Raw genomic sequence first — 25807 nt, forward strand, 5'->3', positions numbered from 1 at the left:
CCCCAACAGTTGCGGAAATTTCTTCAAGGTAAAGAGGAAATAAAAGTTCGTGTTGGGCTCCCAGGAAAAGATCCACGGTAAGGGTGGGCTGAGCATTAGAGGAAGGATTGTGTCTCATTATGTTGTTTGATGTAAAAAAATAAATAAATAAATTCCTGGGTCTAGTTTTCTTTAAGTTGTGGACGAATGTATTTTTTTTTTATATTTAAATCATTTTTATTACGGAACTAGACATTAACATTATGAATAATAAGTCATTTGTTACAGCTTAAGCATTTTACAAATATAACCATGCTAACATCATTCCTTCTAACAGGTTCCCAGTTCCTTTTCCCCCCCCCCCCCCCCCTTTCTCTCCCGTTAACCCTCACATCCTTACCCCACCCTCCCCCCTGCCACCCCTATCCCTTCCCTTTGAATTCCCCCCTTCCCCCCCTTCTCTCCCTGGCATCCTAAATCAACTTGACTAAATCTAATGTGGATCAGGCTCTTTATAGTTATCTGTTCAAAAGTCGGCTTCTCGCCGCCGGGGTCAGTGTACTCAGAAATAAACACCAACATTGCTGCCAGTTCTCCCCAGTCCTTGATGAAATATCCCTGACTGTCATCTTCTCCATTCGCATCAGAGTGATCATGCGCAACCTCCATTCTTGCAAAGTCGGACATTTATTTGTAATCCAGTTGGCCATTATGCATTGCTGTGCTATTATGACAGTTTTTCCTAAGAATACTTTCAGTCCTTTCACAGTGCGCCACGGCGCTCTGAAGTGGTCAAACAACAGTCTCGCATCTAACTGCCATTTCACTTTCCACAATTTAGAAACCTGGGATATTATGACTTTCCAGAACTGTTGTATTCCTTTACAGGACCACAGCATGTGGCCCAGCGTCGCTCCATCTACTCCACATTTTGGACACGTCCCCCAAGGGGACATACCCATGTGAAACGCCCTTCTAGGCGCCACGTACATCCGCATCGCAGTTTTATACTGGATTTCCCAATGTACTGTATATTTTGAGCGTCTCTTAATTGACAGAATATAGTCTTTGAGCAGGTCTGCAGTAATGTCTGTGGATAAATCTTTTCCCCAGTTTTCTGCCAATCGTTTATAATCCACCTCTGGAGTCATATCTTTTATGTGGCGGTGATGGAATGCCAATGGTACTTTATCCTGCGCTCTTAAAGAATACGCTGAAGACAATTCTTCTTGCACGTCCTCTGTCAAGTCTGTCCATGGCAATGTCATGATGTAATGTTGCAACTGTACATAATGAAAGTAGTCTCTTGGAGGGATTAGAAACTCTGTCTTCAAATCTGAAAATGTCTTGAGCTTGCCCTCCAACGTCAGCACTTGTAGTAGTTATGTCATCCCTTTTTGTTTCCATCTACCAAAAGCTGGGTAGATGCATCCTGGCATGAATTGAGGGTTGTTCACAATAGAAAGGAAAGGGGTCACTTTGGGCGAGAACTGGTGCAACCGGCATATCCATTTCCAATTCGCCTTTGCTGAACTCATGATCCCTGTGGCTCTCAGTGTCGCGGGAATGTCTCCTCCTCCTGAATGTAGACAATTACTAAAATGAGTCTGTGGAAGCAGGCTGAGTTCCAAATCTGTGTTTGAGAAGTAGGATGTCTGGCGGAACCAGTCATTGATGTGCCGCATCCCACTAGCAGCTGTTATATTTTTAATACTAATTAATCCCAGTCCACCATATTCTTCTGGGGTACACAGAGTACTCAGTGGTAGTCGCGCTCTTTTCCCCTTCCATAGGAACCTTCTTAACATTTTGTTCAGGCTACGTTCTTCTTTGTTTCTCAGAAATAAAGGCAACAATTGAAACACATACAACCATTTAGGTATAATGCACATATTATACAGGGCTATTCTTCCCCATAAGTTTAGTGGCAAGGACTCCCATCCCCTTAAATTCTGTTCGGTGTCCCTCAGTAGTCGTTGTATGTTAAGTGTGTAAACCTGAGCCAAATTCGCTGATAACCATATCCCTAAATATTTGAGTACCCCGTCTGCTTGTTTAAAGGGGAACCCATGCCCTTCTCTATCTGCCAATTCGGGGATGATTGACAAAGCCTGGGACTTATCCAAGTTTAAGGTAAACCCCGCTACCCGCCTATACATGGCTAATACCTCTAGGAGGGGATTAAGCGACTGCTTAACATCTGTAATTATCACCAAAAGGTCATCAGCATACGCTAGTACTTTGAGTTGGTGCCTTTCCAAACTCACTCCTTTTATGGCTTCTATTTTGTTTATTTGTCTCAGTAGCGGTTCCAAAGTGAGCACAAACAACAGTGGGGATAAGGGGCACCCCTGTCTCGTGCCACGTTCTATTTTAAATTCCTCACTTAGTGCCCCGTTTGCCAGTATTGCCGCCCTTGGTTGAATGTACAAGGTTTTTATTGCTTTCCCAAACCATTCCCCAAAACCCAGATGCTCCAGAGTCTGAAAGAGGAAATCCCAACTCACTTTGTCGAAAGCTTTTTCAGCGTCCAGACTCAGGAGCATCGCGGGCTCTCTCCTCTCCTGACATCTGGCCATCGCCACCAGGGCCTTCCGCACATTTAAAACCGAGGACCTATTTCTAACGAATCCCACTTGATCAGGTCCTATCAATCTGGGAAGGACAGCGGCCATGCGTTCCGCCAGAAGTTTTGCTAGTATTTTAATGTCTACATTCAATAACGATATGGGTCTGTACGACTCTGCTAATTCTTTTGATTTACCTGGCTTTGGTATTAGAGTAATCGTGGACGTGTTAGCGTACAGGGGCAACTCGCCGCCTTCTATCACCTCTTCGAAGTAGTCAATCAATGCCCCCCCGGCCCTCGGTGGCAACATCTTAAAATATTCACCTGAAAATCCATCTGGCCCCGGCGCTGAGTATGACTTCAGTTTTTTTATTACTGCCTGCAATTCTTTCGCCGTCAATGGGGCATTTAGGGCTTGCTGTTCCTCAGCTGTCAACCTGGGAAGCCCAGCTTGTGCCAAATACATCTTAATCCTCTGTGGGCTTTCTAACTGTTCTTTTTTGTATAAAGTGGCAAAGTGTGAAGCCAGAATTTTAGCAATTTGTGTTGGGTTGTTAGTTAATTGACCCTGTCGATTTCTAAGCGCGTCAATTGTTCTTGGGCCGCTCCAGGTCTTTATAGCCCGTGCCAGCATGCGACCCGGCCGGTTGCCATATCTTTCTAGCCTATACTTCTTATACAGTTGGGAGTGTGTTTCTTTTTCATGCAGTAACGTATTAAGGGACACCTGTGTGGTTTTCAAAGTCTCCAACCTCATTGAGGTTGGATTCCTCGCATAAGCCTTCTTCGCACGTCTCAGTTGCGCTTCTAGTAAAAGCACACTAGCTGCCACCTTCTTCTTTTTAAGAGAGACATAAGCTATAATGGCTCCCCGAAGGACGGCCTTAGAGGTCGACCAAAATAGGGACGCTTGGTCCACATGCTGCGCATTATCTGTCACAAATTCATCCCACCTCTTGTTAATATATTTTTGGAATTGTGGGTCTGCCACCAGATAGGCCGGGAATCTCCATCTTTTCCCGCCCGACTCCCCAATGTTAGTTTCCAGATCCAGCCATACTGGAGTGTGGTCAGATATTTCTTCCGGTCCTATAATTGCCCTCTGCACTCTATAAAACTCTCCACGTGTTATTAACATGTAATCCAGCCTGGCTTGTGTCCCATGAGCCCGAGATCTATGTGTGAAATCTACTTCTGTTGGGTGTAAGGCCCTCCATGTGTCAACTAGGTCCTGTGCGCGTACTAAGCATGGCAGTGTCTCCCCTCTGTGTCCTTGATAATGTGAGGAGCCTGGATTTGTGCAGTCCCGTTCTGGATCCATTACCAAATTTAAATCTCCCACTATCAGTAATGGGCGGTTTCCATTTTGATTACATAACTTCATTATTGTTTGGTAAAACTCAGGATCGTATTTGTTAGGCCCATAGATTACCAATAAGTTTACTTCCATCCCTTGCAACCATACCTTTAACATTAAGTATCTCCCCGCCTGATCCGTGGCTATCAACGAGGCCCTGTACGACAAGCCTTTTCTAAATAGGATTGCTATACCACCTTTGTGGCCCTGGGGAGAACTGGCAAACACCTCTCCAACCCAGGATTTCTTTAATTTATTGTGCTCTGCTACCGACAGGCGGGTTTCTTGTAAACAGGCAATATCCGCTCCGTGCCTCCGCAGGGCCGCAAGTATTTTTGCCCGTTTAATTGGAGAGGAGATCCCTCCCACGTTCCATGTTATTATACGCGCAGGCATGGTCTAGATTGTATGTGATGCCCTAACGCATGGCGCCCTGTCTGACTCTTGTCTGCTATCCCATGTGCCCCACGCTTTGGTTTTGTCATTTCCCTGTCCTGCCCTCGGGGAAATACTGTGCCATATAAATCTCTGTTCTGGCCGAGCCACACTAGTGTATATCTTACCCATTCCCCCTCCCGCTCCCCTCCCGACCTCCCCCCCTGCTCCCCATTACCCCATCCTGTGATGCTACCCCGAAACATTTCCCCAGGTCACAATGCCCACGAAAATGTAAAAACCACGTGTCTTTGCTTTGAGACCCCCTCCCCCATACTTGTACATCATATTTTCTCCCCGCTTTTCCCTTGCACCGGCCTTACTCACAATCAGTTATGCATTCTTACACAGTTATGCTCACTTTCCTTTCTAAGTACTGTCCAACAACTGGTGGTCCGCCAGAGCTGCTCGTGCCTCCTCCACTTTGTCAAAAGTTTGCCATTTATCTTGAATATGCAGCCGCAGCTTAGCGGGATATTGTAACGCAAACTTTATCTTTTTCTCAATCAATTGTGAGCACAACGGGTGAAACTTCTTACGCTGTTCCTGAACCATCGTTGTGTAGTCTTGGAAAATCAAAATGTTGCGTCCGCCATATTTAAGTGAGTCTCTCTTTAGTTTAAATCCTTGTAATATTTCAATTTTGTGTTTATAATTGAGGATTTTCGCCACCACAACTCTTGGCCTGTTGTTAGCTTCCACCTTGCGCCCTATTCGGTGTGCCCGTTCCACTACCAGCGAGCCGGACGAATCCGTGAGCGCCAGTTCTTTTCCTAGCCAGTTTTCAAGCCAGGTTTCTAAGTTGCGTTCTGGCAATTGTTCTGGAAGCCCAACTATACGAACATTATTTCTTTGCGAGTGGTTCTGCAGGTCCTCCAGCTTTGCACTCTGCTCTTTCAGCTGTTGTTGTAGACTGTGGATATCCGGCCCATAACCACGTGTCTCATCTTCGAGGGCCGCCAATCTGGCTTCTAGATCTCCCGTCCTGATCCCTAAGCCATCCACCGCAGTCTGGTAATGATCTAATTTTTCATGCAATGCCGACCACTTTGGAGCCCAAGCTTTTTCAATAGCAGAGGTCAGTTGGACCAATTGCTGTTCTGTGAAGTTGCATGGCGCTGCCGTGATTCCCGGGCCTTCCGCCATAACTCCTTCCAGGGCTCCCGCTTTAGTTTTTTCTTTCTTTGCGGTGCGCAGCGCCATACCACCTGGCGATTTCTTAATATATTTGTCCATACGCACTTGTAGTCTTAGTTGATGGTGGTAGTCGCCGCTTTGTTGCAAATTAAGCAGTTCTGGGGGAGTGAGTCTCGGAGCTAGAGCAAGTCACGTCTTGCTCAGCTCATAGCGTCACGTGGTCCTCCGGACGAATGTATTTTTAATTTTACTGGATAGATTATGTTTCCTGTATTTTCTTTGCTAATTGTTTCTAATATCACTGCATGGCTTGTATGTGATTATAAACTAAAATTCAATAAATAAATTAAAAAAAAAAAAAAAGAAAGAAAAATGTTTACATGGCCAAGAAGAAATGCTACTCTCAGTGTATTCTACAAGCTCCTGATATGAAGGTGCTTTATAACATTCTGAGATCTTAAATGGATTGCCCTGCCCATCCTCTTTCAGGTGCGTTCACAGAGTCAGATTTGGTTACATACTTCTCTCAGAAAGTTAATTTGATTAATTTATTCATGCCTTCTCTTGCTGCCTTCCCACCTTCTGTGTGGTCCCCAGATCTAGATTTCAGAAATAATTTGGGTTTACGAAGGTCAATGCAGCTTCTTTCTTCTTTTGATCCCCTTCCTCTTTGACCTCAGTTTCTAAAGCTATTCGGTCTACTAGGCCTGCTACTGCACCACATGGCCCCTGTATCTCTAGCCTCATTGTTCAGTCACCATCTAGCCTTCATTCATTGCTTACTGTTATCCTTTCTTGTAGTTTTGCCTCAGGTCAGTTTCCATCATTATGGAAAAAAAGCTATAGTGCGACCTAGACAAAAGGATACCAAACTTTCAGATAAGGACTGTCTCTGCTCTTCATTCTAATCAGACAGGATTCCCAGCTTCTTATAGTACAGCTTTAATCTCTTTAGTAACTACTGTTCAGACTGCTTTATCTCAAAACCACGCCATGCTATTATTATCCAACAAAGTTTCCTCTGCGTTTGATCTTGTCAATCATGTCTTGCTCTTGCAGAGGTTATGGCATATTAGTGTAACTGGTACGGCATGGCACTGGTTTAAATCTTATTTGAGCAATCACTCCTGTTGTGTTCTTTGCATTACACTGTGGGGTCCCTATTGGCCCCACTACTGTTTAACATTTTTATGGCACCTTTAGCAAGGCTCATCACTGATTTTGGCTTCATATCTTTTATCTATGTTGATGATACACAGAGTTTAGCACTTTTTAACCCTACTAATCCACTGGCATATTCTACAGCTACAGCTCAACTATATCTTCTTGATACTCTTGATCCTACATCCGATTGTCTTTTTAGGTGTTACTGTTGATGTCGGCCTCACCTTTTCAGCCCACATTTCTACTGTGATTTCTAAATGCTTCCATAGACCCCGTTAAATAAGGTCTCGTCATGCATTCTTGGAGACTAATGCCCTTTGTACTCTGACCCATGCTTTAGTTCTCTCTCACATCGACTACTGTAATGCGTTATTTATTAGCTTATGGCAGAAAGAACTTATTTATTGGCTTATGGCAGAAAGAACTACGGCTTCTTCAAATAATACAGAATAAAGCAGTTAAATTGATTACTGGTAGTCGAAAATATGACCATGCTTCCTCCCTCCTGCGACAAGAGCACTGGCATCCTGTACATATCCGCACTCGATACAAAATTTTGCTTTTAATTCACAAAACACTTATCTCTGGTTAACCTCACATTTTGTCTTAATATTTGTTCCCTTACTTCCCTACTCTGTGCTCCATTTCATGGATCAGCATCTTCCCGTCACACAGACTTTGGAAGCAGTATCTTTAGCCACCTAGAGGAAAACATTTTCTACTGCCAGCCCCACCCTTTGGAACAGCCTTCCCACTGACTTGCTGTGACTGCATTCCCTTTTGGAGTTTAAAGCAGCTCTTAAAACCTACTTTTTAAGATAATACATTAGCTGGCTATTTGATTCTATGCCTGCTAAGTATGTGATTTTATTTTGGCCTTGTAGTATTGAGACCTGTGGTTGAATTATCAAGCCTGTTGGATTCTCTCTCTTTCTTTAATATTATTTTTTCTCTTTTATATTATTTTTATAGTTGCTATGTTTCCCTATCCCTCTCTTTCTCCATCTTTGCTAGTCTCTTTTCCTAACTTTCCTATACATATTGTAATTCATTTCCTTCTATGTCTCTCCCGTTTACTGAAATTGTAAACCACTGTGATGGTGCATACCCTTTAGCGGTATATCAAAAAATAAACAAACCTGAAATTTTCTGCAGTCCAAATACATGACCCTGCATATTTTAGCATTAAATCTTAGCTGCCAACTTCTGGACCACTCTCCAAGCTTCAGTATATCTCTCATGCTATCCAGGTCACAGTATCATCCACAAAGAGACAAAATTTACCAGGCAGCACCTCAACAGTATCACTCACAAAGATGTTAAAAATGAGCTGGCCTAAGGACCAAACTCTGTGGCACACCACTGGTAACATCCTTTTCCTTAAAATTAACTCCATTTACTACCTCTCCTTCCTGTTGGCCAGTTTCTAACCCTGTCAGTCAATTAGGGCACTCAGTTTATCAACCACCTATGTGGAACTGTGTCAAAGGCTTTGCTAAAATGTAACTGCTTGGTCCCCCAGTCTAGTAAAACCATGCTGCTGTCACATCTGTGGTCGTGACCACCCTCAGACTTACCTTATTTCTGGGGGGTCAGCTTCTAAGCTGGCTTCTGCCTATCCTTTCTGGAGTAGTTTTCCTTCTGTGTGCTGGCTGCTTCCAGCATGGCTCTAATTACTCCACTCAACTGCACCTGGGGGTGCTGCCTGAGTTAGCTCTACCTCTGTCTCTAGCCTGGCTCTGTTTGCTCCTCTGTGCTGCACCTAGGTCTAAGTCTCTCTATGTTCTGTGTGCGCTCTTCCTGCTCCTTGGTTTGTGCTCCTCTCACCTGCTGGTGGCCAGAGCCAGTGGCTGCCATAGTTTGTCTTGCTGTTCCTACCCGTTCCAGACTTTAGCCCAGTCTGGTCCGGTTCTTCCAGGCTGCCGGACTTGTCTCTCTTGTTTGTGCCTGGACAGCCTCCGTAGTTGCTTACTGATGGCTGCAGCTGCTCCTCAGGTGTTGAGGGCTTTATTAATCACTTGGAGACTGCAGCCTTTGCCTTGGCATCGTCTAAGGTCCCTGGTATGTTAGAGTGCTCTGTGCACTCCTACCTTGTCCAGTTCAGTGTGAGTTTCTAGCTTGTTACTAGTAGCTTGGGCATAGCTTTTCTTGTTGGCTTGTGTACAGCTTTACTAGTTCTCCTGTGTGTTGTGTTGTGTGAGTTCCTAGCGTGTGACAAGTTAGCTTGGACATAGCTTTGCTTGTTAGCTTGTGTACAGCTTTACTAGTTCTCCTGTGTTTTGCTGAGGGTGAGTTTCTAGCTTGTGACTAGTTAGCTTGGGCATAGCTTTCTTGTTAGCTTGTGTACAGCTTTACTAGTTTTCTTGTGTTTAGCTTTCTGGTTATCCCGTGTGTGTTTTCCTTTGCTTCTGGAGCTTTAGCCCTAGTCCTGTCCGCTGCCAGTACTCCTTGCTACTGGAGCTCCAGCCATAGTCTTGCTACTTGACCTGACCATTGCCTGAATCGGACTACTCTCTGCCTGAACCCAAATACTTGCTGCCTGCTGCCTGACCCGACTACTGCCTGAACCCAGATACTTGCTGATGGCTGCCTGACCCTGACTATTGCCGGAACCTGGACATTCCCTGCCTGTCTGCCTTGCTTTCGCCTAGGTGACTGGGGGCATTTCTGTATCCTGATTCCTGTTGTTCCTGCTTGCTAGTTCCAGTTCCGGTTTTCCTGTAAGCCCTGCCGGCTGCCCGAACCTGAGGGCTCAACCCTCGGGGAATGGTGGCTAAGCGTAGGTGAAGCCTAGGTCCAGTGTGTTCCAGTCCAGCGGGTTCCGGTCCCGTGTGTTCCAGTCCAGTGGGCTCTAGTCCGGTGCGTTCCAGTCCTATGTATTCCAGTGCAGAACTCCAGTCCGGGGTTCCAGTCCAGCCTTGCCTCGTCTCTGGTTTGACGGTGACCTTGCCTGCCACTGCCGCTCCATGGTAGTGGTCCAAGGGCTCACAAACCCAGGGCTTCCAGGGAAGAAGCCTGACAGCTGCCTTCAGTCTTGCAATCCATTTGGTTCCAGAAACCTCACTGTGTTAGAAGCATTTCTATTGCTCCCCTGTCCACAATACCACTTTTGCACTTCCTCCTATCACTATATATCTATAAAATATCTTGTCCCCCGATTTGAATCTTTGCTTTCCTGACTACTTTACCAGCTTCTCTTAGCTTTCCCAGATATTGTTGCCTGTCTTCCTCTTTCTGGAAGGCTAACCTCCTCCCTTACCTTTTCAACTACTACTTCTGAGAACCAAAGTTGCCTTCTTTTCCTCTTAGTTCAATTCACTTTCCTTACAAAAGGGTTTATTGCCCTTAAAATAGCTCCTTTCCGTTTTGCCCACTGCTTTTCAACTTCCCCCAGCCATTCCTGTCCAGATAACTCCTTGAGGTATTCCTCCCATCTTGACAAAGTTAGTTTTGTTTTTTAAATCTAGAACCTTCATTTTTTAACAAACCCTCTCCATGCCTGTCTTTATTTGCTACGTGTGTTTCAATATTGAAGGATGAAATCCTCACGGGGTATAATAAAGTGAAACCAAAAAGTCATCTGAAGTCCAACCCTTCCATTAAGGCAGCAGTACTGAACCCAAAAACTGGAGCAATTAAGAAAATCTTGTTAATGAACAGACCAATTCTTAATCAGAAAAAAGTTCTTAATGGGAATTGGTCTGTTCAATCTAGAATGAAGTGGGGAAAAAAAAAAGGAATATTAAGTGCTGGTACTGACACAACATTCAAACCAGCAGAAGGAGATAAAATACTTTTCTCCTGCTGCTAGACTTCAAAGACAATTCTAGGGATTGGAGTCTCATGATGGAGATTTGATACACCACTGTCCTTAGATAGGGGATGTAAAATTGGTGTCTATGGGCGTTTACCTTGTTAAAAATCTTGGTGTGAGAGTACAGAGGATCTGCTGCCTCTTGGTCCTCTACTTAATAAATAGTAAACCATACTTATTTTTATATTTCAGGGTGGCATGGTGTAGTATTGACAACTGCTCTGCCTGCTTTGAATTCATTAATCTTTGAGGAAGGAGGTTCAACACAATTCAGACTTTACTTTCTCTTGGTTATCCGGGTACCTTTTGGACAATATATTCATTTTTTTAAAATATCTCCTACAAAACTTACATAGAGAGATTAGAGATTTAGAGCCTGACAGTCAAAAGTAATTATGTGGATAATTCCTTTAGCCGGTGATATCTGTGGCTATTCGGCACCACTATCCATACAGACCACCACGGCACTATTCAGGTAGGGATGGGGCAGCATCTGGGTGGAGTGAGGACAAAGCGGTATTGAGGACACTATCCAATAAAGTCAGGACAGCTATTTTGTTGTCCTAACTTTATTTGGATGGTATTCCAGATAGTGGTCTGGATATTGCTGCTATTTGGATAGCAGCAATGCAACCCACTCTACCCAGATATTCAGTGCTACCTGTTATTTTGATGGCAGTGTTAAAAATTTGTGATTTACTTAACATCTAAGGGCTGATATTCTGGCAGTTATCTGGATAGCAGATGAGTGGGAAATTAGGTGGTACTAACCAGACAGTGCTGAATATGTCCTCTGACCACCTCAGCATTATCTGGAAAGCGCTCTGGCAGTTCGAGGGCAGAAATGGAGGTTATCTGGTTAGTGGCAAAGTTCAGACCTCTAAATGGATAACTAGATAGCAAAATGCTATATTAACTTTATCTCATTAGTGGTCTCAATATCGCTGGTAACTGGATAGTGCAGCTGACGTACACTGAAACCGGATATTCAGCATCAGTCGATATTTGAATATCGGTGCAAAATATGAATTATTTTAATTGCCATGTGCTGATCATCAACCCCCCTAAATATATAGCAGGCTTCAATTAAGTACTACATAAAGGTATTTTGAAAGAATGAGACGTTCATGAAAAATGGGACAATAAATGAGGAAAAAGCAAAAGCACAAATTCTGAGAAAATATTTTTTCTTATACCTTAATCTACAAGTAGATATGGTGTCAGTCAAGAGTAACTGAAGACAAACATGCTTAGGATAAACACAAACTTTAGTGGAAGGGAATGGAAGGAAGTAACATGTTCAGAAATTTGGTCAGATCTGTAGAAGAACAATAAGACTGTACAAGTAGATGGACTAATTGGATAGATTAAACTGGAATAACCAATTATCTGTCTATCAAAGTCTCCTTAATAAAGGAACAGAGAATTTCACTGGCTGCAAACAGGTCTTGCTTTCAGAATAATAAAAATTTGCAAATTAACCAGGTTTTTTGGCACAGTATAAGCAACTCAGTTAATGAATATTCTCTGTAAAGATCCTGTAAACCAGGGGGGGGGGGGGGCAGGGTTTGCAGTCTTTGAGGACCAGAGCGGAGAATTCATGCCTTAACTTAAGTAAGAGCTATTCTACCTCCAAGACAAATGCATCTTTTTTCCCATGTGACAGATCCAGCTCTGTAACTTCATCAGAGCTTTCAGACTGAGATCTGAAAAGCCTTGACCTTTGCCTGGGCTCAGGAATGGGTGATCCCACAAATTCCTCTGGTATTTCCTGTAATCAGAATGAAACGAAAAGTATTACAGTTTAAGTGTTTCAGTTCCATCTTTTTCTAGTCTCTGCAATTTTCTCCTGTTCAATAGGCTTCTACTTCAATCACAAGCTGTTTCTACTAGGTCTATAAGGACCATGAATCTTCATTCTTAACTACCTGAATATTCCCATTTTTAACCTCCACCCCTACCCTCCCCATCTATCCCAGACACAGCATGAACAGAAGGTTATAGACAACCAACTCCATCATGAAAGTGATATGTATGCACTTCAAGACTAGCCTCTAAAGAGATTACTGTATAGCTGCATACATGGATAAAAACTATGCACAAACTTTTCAACATATGAACTTTGCAATAAAATGGAAGCAGTTCTGCTATAAAACTTATGCCAGAAAAAAAAATGTGTGTTTTACATCTGCTTTTTTGGGACACAAATTTTCTGGGTTAATTTGCATTATTTACAGTATAGAACTTTATCATCATACTTACTGGAAGATTGATCTCATATAGTTCCTTGTTTCTAGCAACCATATCATTGATCTTTTTCTGCATATGTGAAATATGTTGTTCATAACCCTCACTTGGAGTCTTCCCAGAAATCTGAATACCACCAGGACTTGGAAGAGCTGTCAAATATACTCCGGTGGCAGACTACAACAACAATACAAATGTCATCTATCAGTCTTTCAAACAAGGTAATTTCCATATTTGTGTTGATCTAAAATAATAAAATAGCTCAGTTTAGCAAGCAAACAAAATCCCAGCCTTAAAATCCTCAACTCGTTAGGACAGCGCCATCTGGAAATTGCCCATTTGTGGGTATCCCCACTGCTGAGTTAAATGCCCAAAATGAGGTCTTCCCTATAATGCGATTGTCTCTGGGTCCAGAGCATATATGTCCAAACTTGAAGTCCAGAAGTGGCATGCTACCCTGCTGAATTTTCAGCAGACATGTGTGGCATTTGTGTCAATCAGAAATATCCTGCATGCCCCAGGCTATAAACCTGTTCCCGACCAATTTAGTATAAAAATCATCACTATAATTTGGCCAAGCCTATCCCTTCATAATCTTTATGGGTCCCCAAAATCGTGTCAGGGTAAGCTAGCAGAGAGATATATTGGGTAGGATCACAATGACCCCACTACATTGGCTACTTGCAAGAAAGCCCTGACCAGTAAGTGATTTTTAGCATTTTTTGCACCTCCCCTCATTGGTTCCCCCTCCCCCAGCACACACTTTTTGCCTTTCCCTTCCACCATGGTCTTCCAGTAACTTAAAAATGCCAATGTATTTATTTTTATAAATGTATATAGAACTATTCTCACAGTTCTGCTGGAGGGCAACCCACCTGCAGTTACTTGCCCAAAAAAAGACACTTAATTGATGATACATTGAAGGAATCCTTCTTGCTTGGTCCAAAGAGCAATGATCCGCATTTCCCCTTTTTTCCTCCCTTTCCTTTTCCATCAGGGCCTCAACTTGTGGTTCTCCTCTTACCTCTCCCAGTTCCCTTATCTCACTTGGACCCACTAACATACCCTGACCTCCTCCAGCCACAGTTGCTCATCCAGACCTCAGACTCCTTAGCATGCTCTCTGCTTGCCTCCACTGAGCTGGTTGCCTCCGTGCATGGTTAATTTGCCATCTCTCACTGAGTAATCCCCACCTGTCTGTTCCTTAACCATTAGCCTGACTCACTGCTTTCCTGGCCTCCTGATGCAAAGGTCTGAGCTCATCATCTCTGGGTTTGTGATCTAGTAACAACTGAAAGTATACAGAACATTCCTATCCCACCTTGCCAACCAGAGACTGGGGGAACACCTCCACTATGGGGGTCAAAGAGTCCCTGGGAATTCCATCTGTCCCTGCTCATGTGGGTGCCAGTTCTGAGCTGGCACCCCAACGCAGTCTGTATAGCTTTTAGTAGTTCATTGGCCACTGCTCATGCCTGAGAAGTGTGTCATGCTGAGTGGCCAGCTACACAGGCTCCAATTGCACATATGAAGGGCTAGCTGTGCTTTTCACTAGACAATGGGGCCCTGACAGCTGCCAATGAAATCCTGTAGGACTTTCTACATAAGACTTACTTCTGGGGAGCTACGTCCTGCTCCTGCAGAGTCAATGCCTGCCAGGTTTCCCACCGATGTAGATGTGTCCCAGCATATCCCCTATCTTCACTGACATGAATGGCCCACACCCCACATCCCTCTCTGTATGCCAGAACCTCCTCTAATGCCATGGGAGATCTGCCATGATTGGCCTTTAGTTCTCCTCCTGGGTGTGATGGCTGGGACAGCTCTTCACCTTCACTTGAAACACTTGTTTCCTCCATTTTTATTTGTCCTTCTCTGCCAGGCATCAGACCACTCCTCCTCCTTTCCTTTCATCTTCCTGCTGTCTGTGTTCTCATCAGCACTGCATTACCACAGAACCTATTTTGCCTGAATGCACCCAGGTACACCTCCTCCACTCTAGTGCTATTGCTGTTACCCTGAACTCCACTGCTACTCGACTCACACCAGCTGATGCCTCATCCACTGCCCATCATGAGTCAGCATCATATGGGTCTATTGATTAGGCCCTGAAATTTGTCAGCATTTTCCCAAGCTGTGCCATAGCAGATAACTCATCTGCATTGGGGAGCTAGCAGTAATGAAGCATGAAGGCTCAGCCCAGCTCAGTCCCTTCTCTCTGCCCTGCAGGCACTCTTTCTTTTCGCCCTCCAATCCAGGACTGGTATAGGGTTGTGGGATCTAACATTGTCTCCACCTTCCATCCCTTGGACCCATCTTCATAACTTGATTGCTCTTTCCAATCCCTCATATCCTCCAACCCCCATTCTCCCAATTTAAATTAGGAAAAAAGGGGGGTGGGATCCCTGAGACCATATTAACTTCAGCTAGGGCAGGATGGGCTGAATGGCCTCTCCTTGTTCTGTTGTACATTGTAAAGTTGAAGCAAAGATCTAAGCATACCAAAGGACACCGGGATGAAATTATTCAAAATGTACAGATTGTGGGAAGTCTTTGGGCACTGTCAGGCCCATCACTGTAAAATTATTGATGCAGTGCTCTGGTTTTGTAAAGTGCTGTCCCACAGAGGTGGCATCCTGGTTGTCACTGGCATTTTTCATATGATATCTAGGTGAGAATAATGAAACGAAACTTTAAGACAATCCAGGAACGTAAGACCTTTGAAGTCAAAATGATTAAATATTTTGACATCCACCAGACAGGACTCAACAAAGATCTGGGTTTTCTAGCCCATTATGTGCTAAGGTAGTGGTGTGCATTATGTTATAGAATACCACTGTGTGCAGAGCTCGCACTTCTGCACGTGTACAATATATGCACATATATGTTGGTATTCTATAACACACACACAAATGACACCTGGCACCCTGTTACAACTGACGCCTGGCACCGTTACTGAATAAGGGAGAAAGAGTTTTACAAGGCATGGTAATACCTAATAAGTTTATTTGCTTTATGATCGCTGCCACACAGTAAGCTAATGACCCCTTCCATTGAACCCAGCATTGTGAACTGACGGAATAATTTTCCATATGTGCATCAATTTAAATTTTATTTGCCACTCAGATGCCCACTCCTTCTGCAATTCCTTATAATCCACTTATGGTTTTTTATGTTCAAGTTTTTTATTGGTTTCTTGTATGGCTCTCCACCATTTTTGGCACTTAAGTAACCATCCCCTTTTTTCAACAATGGCTAACATATTTAAACAGAACACACACGGGTATTTTCGATATGATGTCTAAGCATGACTTTGGATGTTTTGCTCAAAACGTCCTGAATCTGAATAGCAAATATAGTGAGTTTAAAACAGCAAGATGTCTTTTTTTCGAAAATGGCCGTCAGATTTTTCTCTTTGGACCATTTTTCAGGAAAAAAAAAACATCCAAATGAAAAATGCACAAAATCAACCCACTAGGCTGTAGGAGGAGCCAACATTCTTAGCAGACTGGCCACACAGACACAGCAGAGCAATGGGGCACCCTAGGGGGCACTGCAATGGACGTCACATAAAAGCTCCCAGGTACACATCTCACCGTTGCTCCCTTATATTGTATAGTGAGACCTCCACAACCCACCAAAAACCTACCGTACCCAACTGTAGACCACTACAATAGCCCTTATGGCTGCAGTTGTCACCTATATGTGGGTACGGTAGGGTTTTGGTGGGTTTTAGGGGACTTGCTTTCCACCACAAGTGTAGCAATTAGAGTGGATTATTGGCCTGGGTCCCCTTCTCCACAGTGCACCGTACTGACTACTAGGTTGCGCCAGGGTCCTGCTTGCTGCTTTAACAGGACTGGCTACAACATCTGAGGCTGTCATAGAGGCTAGTATGTACTGTTTCTTTCACATCTTTGGGGGGGGGGGGGTCATTCCTTTATTCCTCCAGTGGTCATCTCGTCATTTAGGGCACTTTTTTGCGGCTTAGTGGTTAATAATACAGGTCTAGCACAAAAAGGCAGTTTCAGTCCTGGACATTTAAGTTTTGTTCCATTACGGCTGAAAAATGTACTAGTCTTAGGAACGTCCAAATCCTGCCCTTAATATGCCCCCTTGAGATCTGGATGCACTGCAGGCAAACAGCATAAAAAAACATCTGGAAAATGGGTTTAGAAAATACTGATTTGGCCGTTTTGATGAGAAAAACGTCCATCTGCTGGAGTATACCACTTTTTAAATGTAGTTCTCTTTCAAAAATGAGCCTCACAGTATTCCACTACATATTAAATGCTAGTTGCAAGTTATTGTTCCAACTATTTATAATAACTTTAAGTGCTATTGACAGCAAGATATCTAATGTTGGTCATTTAACAATTTTCATTTAGCAATGTTATAGGTTAGTGAATCCTTTATATTCAGAATTTTACTTATACATTCCCAGATGGATACTCAACTTAGATGTACTGGGCCATTAAAATATGGAACGATGATTCTTTGGGGATTTATAAGACCAACACTAGCTATTATTGTCTCCCTTAAGTTTTGCAAACTTCAAAGGGGGTCCAAAGCACCCTATATACTATAAAATATAATGATTGCATGACCAGGCCAATAGAAATATTCGAGTAGTTTTATTCCAATATTTTTTTCAACTTTGAGCAGATAATTTATTCTTTAAATCTGCCTCTCAAACTTTCATCATTCCTATATAGACTTTACTTGCCTTTCCCCTTAATAGCTGGTAAAGGCTACCACCTTACTGGAGACACCTAAAATGATGCAGATATCTTCTACTTCCTAATTCTGTGACATAGTATTTATATCTAGTTTGAAGTTTGTAATGCACTGTCTAAGCTGTAACCATGCAAAAACATTTTCTAGGAGGATTAAACGAGTTGCAAATGTAGAAGTACCTTAAATTTAACTGACCAAAGGTGCGGATTACATAGTAATCCAATTTATAGTAGTATTTTGTATCTTTAATCTACTACTCAGAGTAGCTGAAGTTACCTATTCATCACCTAAGCTGTAAGGGAAAAAACTTGATGTTCCCTGAGCCTGCATGATTGTCTTGGCCAATACAATCAATGAGAATTATGGTGCCTTGATTTCTTCCAAGTTTGAAGAGTCTTCTCTATTAGGCAAATCTGAGCACACAAGTACAGAAAACCCCTTCCTTTCCCATCTAAACCTGTCCAAGGCTAGTCTGTTGCCTGTTCCTACGCTAGAGCAGAACTGAGATATTTTTCTGTTCTGTGGAGAGGTGAAGAGATCTGTCATGGGTATGCCCCATTTGTGAAAGACCATCTGAGCCACTCCTGAGTCCAGAGATCATTTTTTTTTTTACTTGAGTACGTTACTCAGTTTATCCACCAAACCATCATCCTTTCTTGCTTTGAGTGTCATCCCATCACAGATAGCCCACTTCCACATTCTGACAGTTTCTCAACACAGGAAATAGAATTATGTTCCTCCCTCTTTATTGATGAAATGCATGGCAGATTTATTGTAGCGTGGACTAGAATTATTTTGTTCACCACCAAGCTCTGAAAGCCTTCACAGAGTTCCATTTTGCCCTTAACTTCTAAATTTATTGGCTGAAATTTCTCCTGGGGAGACAACATTAATTGATTTCATTTGCTTACTTTATTTATTTTTTGTCTATTAGATTGTAAGCTCTTTGAGCAGGGACTGTCTTTCTTCTATGTTTGTGCAGCGCTGCGTATGCTTTGTAGCGCTATAGAAATGCTAAATAGTAGTAGTAGTAGTAAGGCCATTTACATGGGTGCCCTAGTTCAGTTTGGCTGTACCTGTAGTGAAAACAATTTGCAAAGGAGGAATTTGGGAGTACAGTAGAGTCTTGATTATCTGATATAAACAGGACTGATAGGCTGTTGGATAATCGAAACGTCAGATAATACAGAATAAGTAGATATGGGGTAAAATAGTAGTATATTGAATGAATGTTTGAAAAGAGGAAGCAGTAAAAAAAAGAATTCAAAACTTAATGTACCCAGGAATCTTACCTAGCACTGCTGCCTTTTAATTATCTAAAGAAATATGGAAGGAGTTGATAAGAGGCTTTGATGATTTTGAAAGTGAAACAAAAGAATTTAATTTTATTGGGTGATTTTAATGTTCATGCAGATAACAACTTAGACAAAAGGAAATCCAGTTTAATGATCAATCTATGTACAGATGATTCTATTCAAGTAGTTACAGATAGTACTCCTAATAAGGGTAATATTTTAGATTTAATTTTTGTTTCAGTATTGTTTATTTTGAAGCAATATTTTAAAATAGAGCAAGTTACTAGTTTACCATGGTCTGATCATTATTTCATGAAATTTTAACATAATGCGTAAAAAGTTATAGGAGGAAGATAGGGATCTGGGATTTCAAAAATTCTGCAGAGCCAAAGTTGACTCTATGTATTGGGAAGATGCAATGATGATCTTTAGGCACAGATTCTTATGTCAGTTTAATGGTTGAGGAATGGAATACTTTACCTAGGAGGTTTAACGATGAATTAAGGGTATACAAAAGATATGGAGGTATATTTTCAAAGAACTTAAACTTATAAAGTTAAATAAAGGGGCATTTTCGATATGATGTCTAAGTCCGACTTTGGACGTTTTGTAAAAAACGTCCAAAATCTGAATAGGAAAGAAGGTCATTTTCAAAAAAAGAAAAACGCCTATCTTTTGTTTTCAAATTTAGGGATTTAGAGAGCAGAAACAGGTACAGAAGAGAAGCTGACAAGTATTTAGAATTGATTCTATTGCTACATCTGCAAATCAACCAAAAGAAATGTTTGGTATTGCTAAAGATTTAATAGAAAGGATAAGGATAATATTTTGGCTACTAAGAAAGTTGTGTACAACATGGAAAAATTTTAGAAAAGATTAAATTGGATGTGAGAAAGGCATTGGTAATGTAGATTCGACACAGGAAGGGATATTGCTAATGAGGAAATTCCAATGGAAGTTATGGAGGAATTTGACACTATCTTTAGAGAGAGTGCAAAAATTAGTTACGGAGTTAAAAGGAAAATTCTCTCCTATAGATCCAATGCCATTCTCTTATTATTTTCTCACTACAGAAACTTGTTAATGATCCTTAGGTCTAGGATGGATGGATTTCTTCCATTTTTTTTGTGACCAAGAAATACTTGGAAATAAAATCCCTGCCTCTTTTCTCTGGTAGAACAGGCTTGACTGCATTGACCTAAGAGGGAAGAGAGATCTTTGACATCTCCTGGTGTGACAACCTTGATCAAGATACTTTTTGTGGGACATTCGGACATCAAAGAGATGACATCTGTATCCAAGAAAGATGATTTTTTAGAACTTAATGGTTAGATGTTATAAAGGATCAACTGTTTGCAAATTATAATTATAGATATATGAAAATTAAAACCTCACTGTTCCTCCTACTGATAAGGTTGCCTGACAGGAATACTGAAACAATGGCAATGTTATCCTAGACTCTGTCAAAATCTTGTCCTGGGTTTTGGCTGGAGAGAGGGTTATGGCTTCTGGGCACTCTGCTGTCTGGGATAAGAGTGAGATATCTGTTGCATTTGAGACTGGAATAAAAAGGTGGCAGATTACTTACGCATATGTTCTTCTTTTCTCCCCGCTCCCCCCCCCCCCCCACCACCACCACTCATATCTCCGTAAGAAGAGGAGGTTGTGTCTGAGGTCCAGGAGAGGGACCTTAAAGGATGCCTCCTTATTTATGAAACCCCCTGCGCTCAGTATGCAGCAGCAGCGGCTGAGAAAGCAAATAGAATGTTAGGAATTATTATTATTATTAGGAAAGGAATAGAAAACAAAAATGAGAATGTTATAAAGCCATTGTATCGCTCAATAGTGCAACCTCACCGCGAATACTGTGTACAATTATATAGCGGAATTAGACAAGGGTGACGAAAACGATAATGGTGATAGAACAACTTCCCTATAAGGAAAGGTTAAAGTGGTTAGGGCTCTTCAGACTGGAGAAGAGACGGATGAGGGGAGATATGATAGGGGAACTGGACTTCATATACCGCTTTTCTGTGGTTACAGTCAAAGTGGTTTGCATATTATATTCAGGTACTTATTTTGTACCTGGGGAGATGGAGGGTTAAGGGACTTGCCCAGAGTCACAAGGAGCTGCAGTGGGAATTGAACCCAGTTCACCAGGATCAAAGCCTGTTGCACTAACCACTAGGCTACTCCTCCACTCAGTTTATAAAATACTGAGTGTCTGGCTATGCTTATTGTTCTTATGTTCTATCACATACATCGCAAGCAATTTACAATGTGATGTGCCTCCTCCCCCCAAGCATTTTTACCTTACTTCAGTGTTATATAGCTAGGCATAAGAACTTGACCCCCTCTTCACACTCTCACCCCGCAAAAAAAAAAAAAAAAAAAAAAAATTTCTTGCATTCAGTCATGCCTATACCTCTGTTTGTTCAAAACAAAACCTCCTCATACTCACAGATGTGCAGTGTGGCAGAATATCATTTTGGTTGGAAAAGCAAAAAAAAACAAACCAACTTTAGTTGCTGATGATGTGTAGGGAAAATATTGGTAGGGGCCACAGCCCTGGTGGCTCATCCATTCTATTGCTTATGAATCCCCAATACCCCACACTCTCTACTCCCAAACACACACTCATACATACCCAAACAATCCCACTACACCTTCAGCCACTGTCAGATTCACACAGCCCACCCACTTACTCAGTCAGACAAATGTGTCTTCATCAAATACTTAGATCATACACTTTTCAACTTGTTTATATATTGTGGGTAATGGCTGATGAAAATTGTTTATTTCCTTTTCCCAGGGTGATGTATCCCTGGTGATTAGAGACAGATGAAAATTTGCCTTCATAATTTCTCTCAAACTAGAGTATTGTCATTGAACTTAGGTAATTTTATGTTACTGAGCTACTATGAGTGGGATTATGAATAACCAAATTTGCAGACATACATTTCCAATTTTCATTTTGGGATTTACTTTTATACTAACACAATGGATTGACGTTTTGGTTTTGTTCTTCACAGACAAACAATTACCAAAGCATGGGACATCTGAAAAAGGCTTAACTTGGCAATTTCTCCCCAAACTACATACATGTGATAGTGGTAGTAATGAACAAAAAATAAACTTTAGAAAATCCATTAGTAACTTACTGCTAATCCCATCAACATGTTTTCACCAACTGTGATCTGAATCCTCAGTCCAAACAGGGCATTCATGCCTTTCAGTTTCAATTTATTCATTAGCTGGGTATGTAGCTCATACTCCATAAACGGCAGCAGGTTGCTGATAGCTGTGGCGTTTGCTTCTGCTTGTGCTTTCTTTTTCAAGCGACATAACCTGTTCAACAGATGATTTACATGGAATTCAAAGTGGTATGAGAGAGAGTATGCTAGATGTCATTTGTTTTTTACTTGAAATATTGACTATAATTCAGCCTTGCAGGCCAATGAAATAAACTGAACTAAAATGAACCAAGACAAATTTGTACACTAGAGTCAGTGTTAGCATATGGAGTGGAGCAGCAGTCTAATTTTAGAGCAGCAGGCTGGCAACAAGGGATACCATGTTCAAATACTACTGTGGCTCCATGTTATCTTGAGCAAGACACTAACCTGATACTTAAGCCTCCACTGCCTCAGATACATACTCAGATAGTATGCTCTTTGAGGACAGAAAAATACCTATTATACCTGAATCTAATTTGCCTTGAGCTACAACTGAAAAAAGGCATGAGCCAAAACCAATATCCTTTTCCTTTCCTTAATGGGAACCCTCCATAAGAGAACTATTTGCTCTTATGGATGGTAGATTTATAACAAGTTGTCTATGTGTGAAGGCCACATAGGCACCTATTTTTGGTCTATATTACTCCTGCAGGTATTCTCTATCAAAAAATTCAAAATTCTACACAAAAATGTGCAAATTCTGCAAGTTTCTTTAAACTATATTTTTGCACCCACAACCATCCACCTTTGTTCCCAGACCCCTCTTCCTGCACCCACACTTCATCCATCTTACAGCCCCCCTTCCCCTGTACAGATACCATCCATATTTATATTTTCCAGCCCTCCCTCCCACACTTCATCCACCTTACAGCTCCCCCCCCCTACATTCACACCTCATCCACCTTACAGCCCCCCACCTCTCTCCCTGAACAGATACCATTCATCTTTTTCCAGCCCCCCCCCAACCCCTGCACTCACCAGTCCAGCAGAGGAGGAGCTGCAGAGGTGCATTTCAGGAGTACCTCTTAGGGCAGGAAAGAACCCCACTGCCACTGCTTTGGCCGGTGTTCGCTTCTTCAAAATGGCCACTGAGACATCCTTCAACAGCCTCATGAGATTGTTGCTTGAAGTTTCGACAGCCATTTTGAAGAAGCGGTGGCATCGTCAAGAGCTGCAGCAGTGGGCAGGAAAGAGTAGGGTTCTTTCCTGCCCCCAAAGAGGCCACTAGATCACCAGGGAATGTTAAAGTAGGCTCATGGAGGGCCCACCGAGGCTTGGGGGGGGGGGGGGGCGGGATGGCCAGCATCCCTTTTCAGTGGTCCTCACGCCCATGGTACTGTACTGCGGGAATGGGGGCCGCGGTAAAGACTATGCAGGAAAAAGTAAATTCTGCACGACTAGGAAATTCTGTGCTGCTCAATTGTGCAGAATTCAGGCAGGAGTACTATATGTCTTTTTTAACATACTAGCACAAAATTCTGTAAAAACAGAAGCTAGACCAGGGATTTTCAGCCCAATCCTTGGGATGGCACCTAGCAAGTCAGATTTTCAGGATAGCCACTATGAATATGCATGAGATAGATTTACAAACAACTAAAGAAGTGCATGCAAATTTATTTTATGCATATTCATTGTGGATATTTTGAAAACAAGACTGGCTTGTTGTGTCCTGAGGACTGGGTTGAAAACCCATGAGCTAGACTGAAACCGTAAACATTTATGTCTATCATGAAAAAGCCTAAAAGTTAGAACTTATGTACGTAAATTGTGATGCTGCCTGCGCTTTGCAAGAATATTCCCCTGTACATGCCTACTCTTAAAAGCATTTACAAGTAAATTACAGATTGTAGCTGATCCCAATACACCGAGTACTTGTCAGGTAGGAGGCGGTTGGGATTTCCAGGAATAAGGCGCATTTTTTGCCCCGTGCATAATTGGAATGGGGTTAATTTCAAAGCTGCAGAGGGCATGGCAAGCAAAGTGAGTAGTGCCAGTACCAGGACATCCAGACAAGTTCCAATGCCATTAGCCATGAGTTGTCTGAGTTTAGTTTTTAACAGACCACTGTATCTCTCTACAAGGCCATTGCTAGTGGGTTTGTAAATGCTCAACATTCAGTGAGTAATCTGCAGTTTGGCAGTCAAAGTTTGGATCAACTCATTGACAAAATGGGTGCCGTTATTAGTGGTGATTTTGCAAGGGATGCCAAATCTGGGTATAATTTCATTGCACAATACCTGGGTCATCACCTGGCCTGTCTCTCGGGTACTGGGAATTGCTTTAACCCATTTAGAAAAAGCACCAACACAGACGAGTAAAAACCTTTTTTCCTTTGACAGGCACAATCATATCTGTGAAGTCGCAGTACCAGTGCAAGAAAGGTCCCTGAACAGTTGGTAAGTGGCCAGGTGGGACGGCATTGCCACGTTTGGGAGTGTTCAAAAAATATTTGTAACACCCACGAACAGTGGCATGGCACAAGGACATGAATTGCGGAGCCCAGATCTTAGGAGACAAATTATTATACAATGTGGTAACGCTGAGATGCAACAGGTAATGGACAGAATTTAAAAGCAAGAATAAAATTTCCTATGCTACACAAATTTGTCCAGCATCCTCACGTTAATATTTCCTTATCTCTTATTTGTCCTGTTTGTCTGTCCTAATTAGATTGTAAGCTCTGTCGAGCAGGGGCTGTCTCTTCATGTTCAAGTGTACAGCGCAGTGTACATCTAGTAGCGCTATAGAAATGAGAAGTAGTAGTAGGGTGCACCCATAAGCCATTCAAGCTCTGTGTACAGCCAGCCTGCTTCCAGGCACGTAATTCTGATTGGCTGGCAGAAGCTTGCAAGGCCGCAAACAGCTCAGTTTCAGGCATGGCTTTGGGGTCAGGGGTCTCAACACACATGACAACCTCAGACTGGCAGGGAGAGAAGTCTGTAACTTCATGCGCTAAATCATCAGCCATAGAATTACCATTAATTTCAAAGGAGAAAACAGTTTCTTGATGGGCTTTAACCAAAGTAATAGCCGTACGTAACTTTTTCTTACGGTGCTCTTGTAATGCTTCAAACACTTTATTCCACAAGGTGATGTGGGTTAAAGGATACCCAGTTGAAGAGACTGTACCTCTCTGGTTCCATTTTTGGAGGTAGGAGTGTAAGGAGGAAAACACATAGCCAGAATTGGTAACAATAGAAACACTGTCATTTAGTGCTTTAAATTGTAAAACATACAATACCGCTGCTAGTTCCGCAGTCTGTGCTGTGTAAGAAGCAGGGAGTCGGCATTGTATGATTTCAACAGGAATTTCATCGGGGGTATAATGGACAGCAGCAAAACCAACATTTCCGTTTTGATGGGAGCCGTCTGTAAACCAGACTGGTCCCGTCTGCAAAATGTCAAAGTGAACAACCAGAGAAGCAGGGAGTGGAGGCAACCGTTCAGTGCACAAATGCGGAAGTAATACCTTATCTGTGACAGCCGACAGCGGGTGTAAGCGCTGTAAATCAGCAGCTGTAAGGGGCTGTATACGGTGTACCACACTAAACAAAACAACTTGGTATTTCTGCAGTCTAGATGGGGTCATATGGCTAATCTGTTTGTCCAAAAGGTATTTAACATCGTGGAAAGTACGTATAATCACTGGCAAATGAGGAATGTAACTATAAAATTTTAAAACAGCTGTGGCAGCTGCCATGAGCCCCTTCTCACAAGAAGCAAACCCTAATTCAACGGGAGTGAAAGATCCAGACAGGCAGCCACAGGCTATATCGTCGTCATGCTGGGTTATCAATGCAGCCCAGGTGACATCATTATGGGAAATCCATAAGTGTA

The 25807-nt window shown here is 42.4% G+C and overlaps 1 protein-coding gene across 1 annotated transcript in view; it reads right to left on the minus strand.

Moving 5' to 3' along the window:
• The window catches only part of C2CD5 (C2 calcium dependent domain containing 5), a 419591-nt gene that overhangs the window by 136324 nt on the left and 257460 nt on the right, over positions 1-25807 (minus strand). Inside the window, exons 15-17 of the mRNA XM_030214402.1 lie at positions 21896-22082; positions 12718-12879; positions 12086-12226 (exon numbers count right to left, since the gene is read on the minus strand). Coding sequence (XP_030070262.1) covers positions 12086-12226; positions 12718-12879; positions 21896-22082 — 490 coding nt within the window. The remainder of the gene's footprint in view (positions 1-12085; positions 12227-12717; positions 12880-21895; positions 22083-25807) is intronic.

This window comes from Microcaecilia unicolor, chromosome 9, assembly GCF_901765095.1.
Source record: "Microcaecilia unicolor chromosome 9, aMicUni1.1, whole genome shotgun sequence".
Lineage (NCBI taxonomy): Eukaryota > Metazoa > Chordata > Amphibia > Gymnophiona > Siphonopidae > Microcaecilia > Microcaecilia unicolor.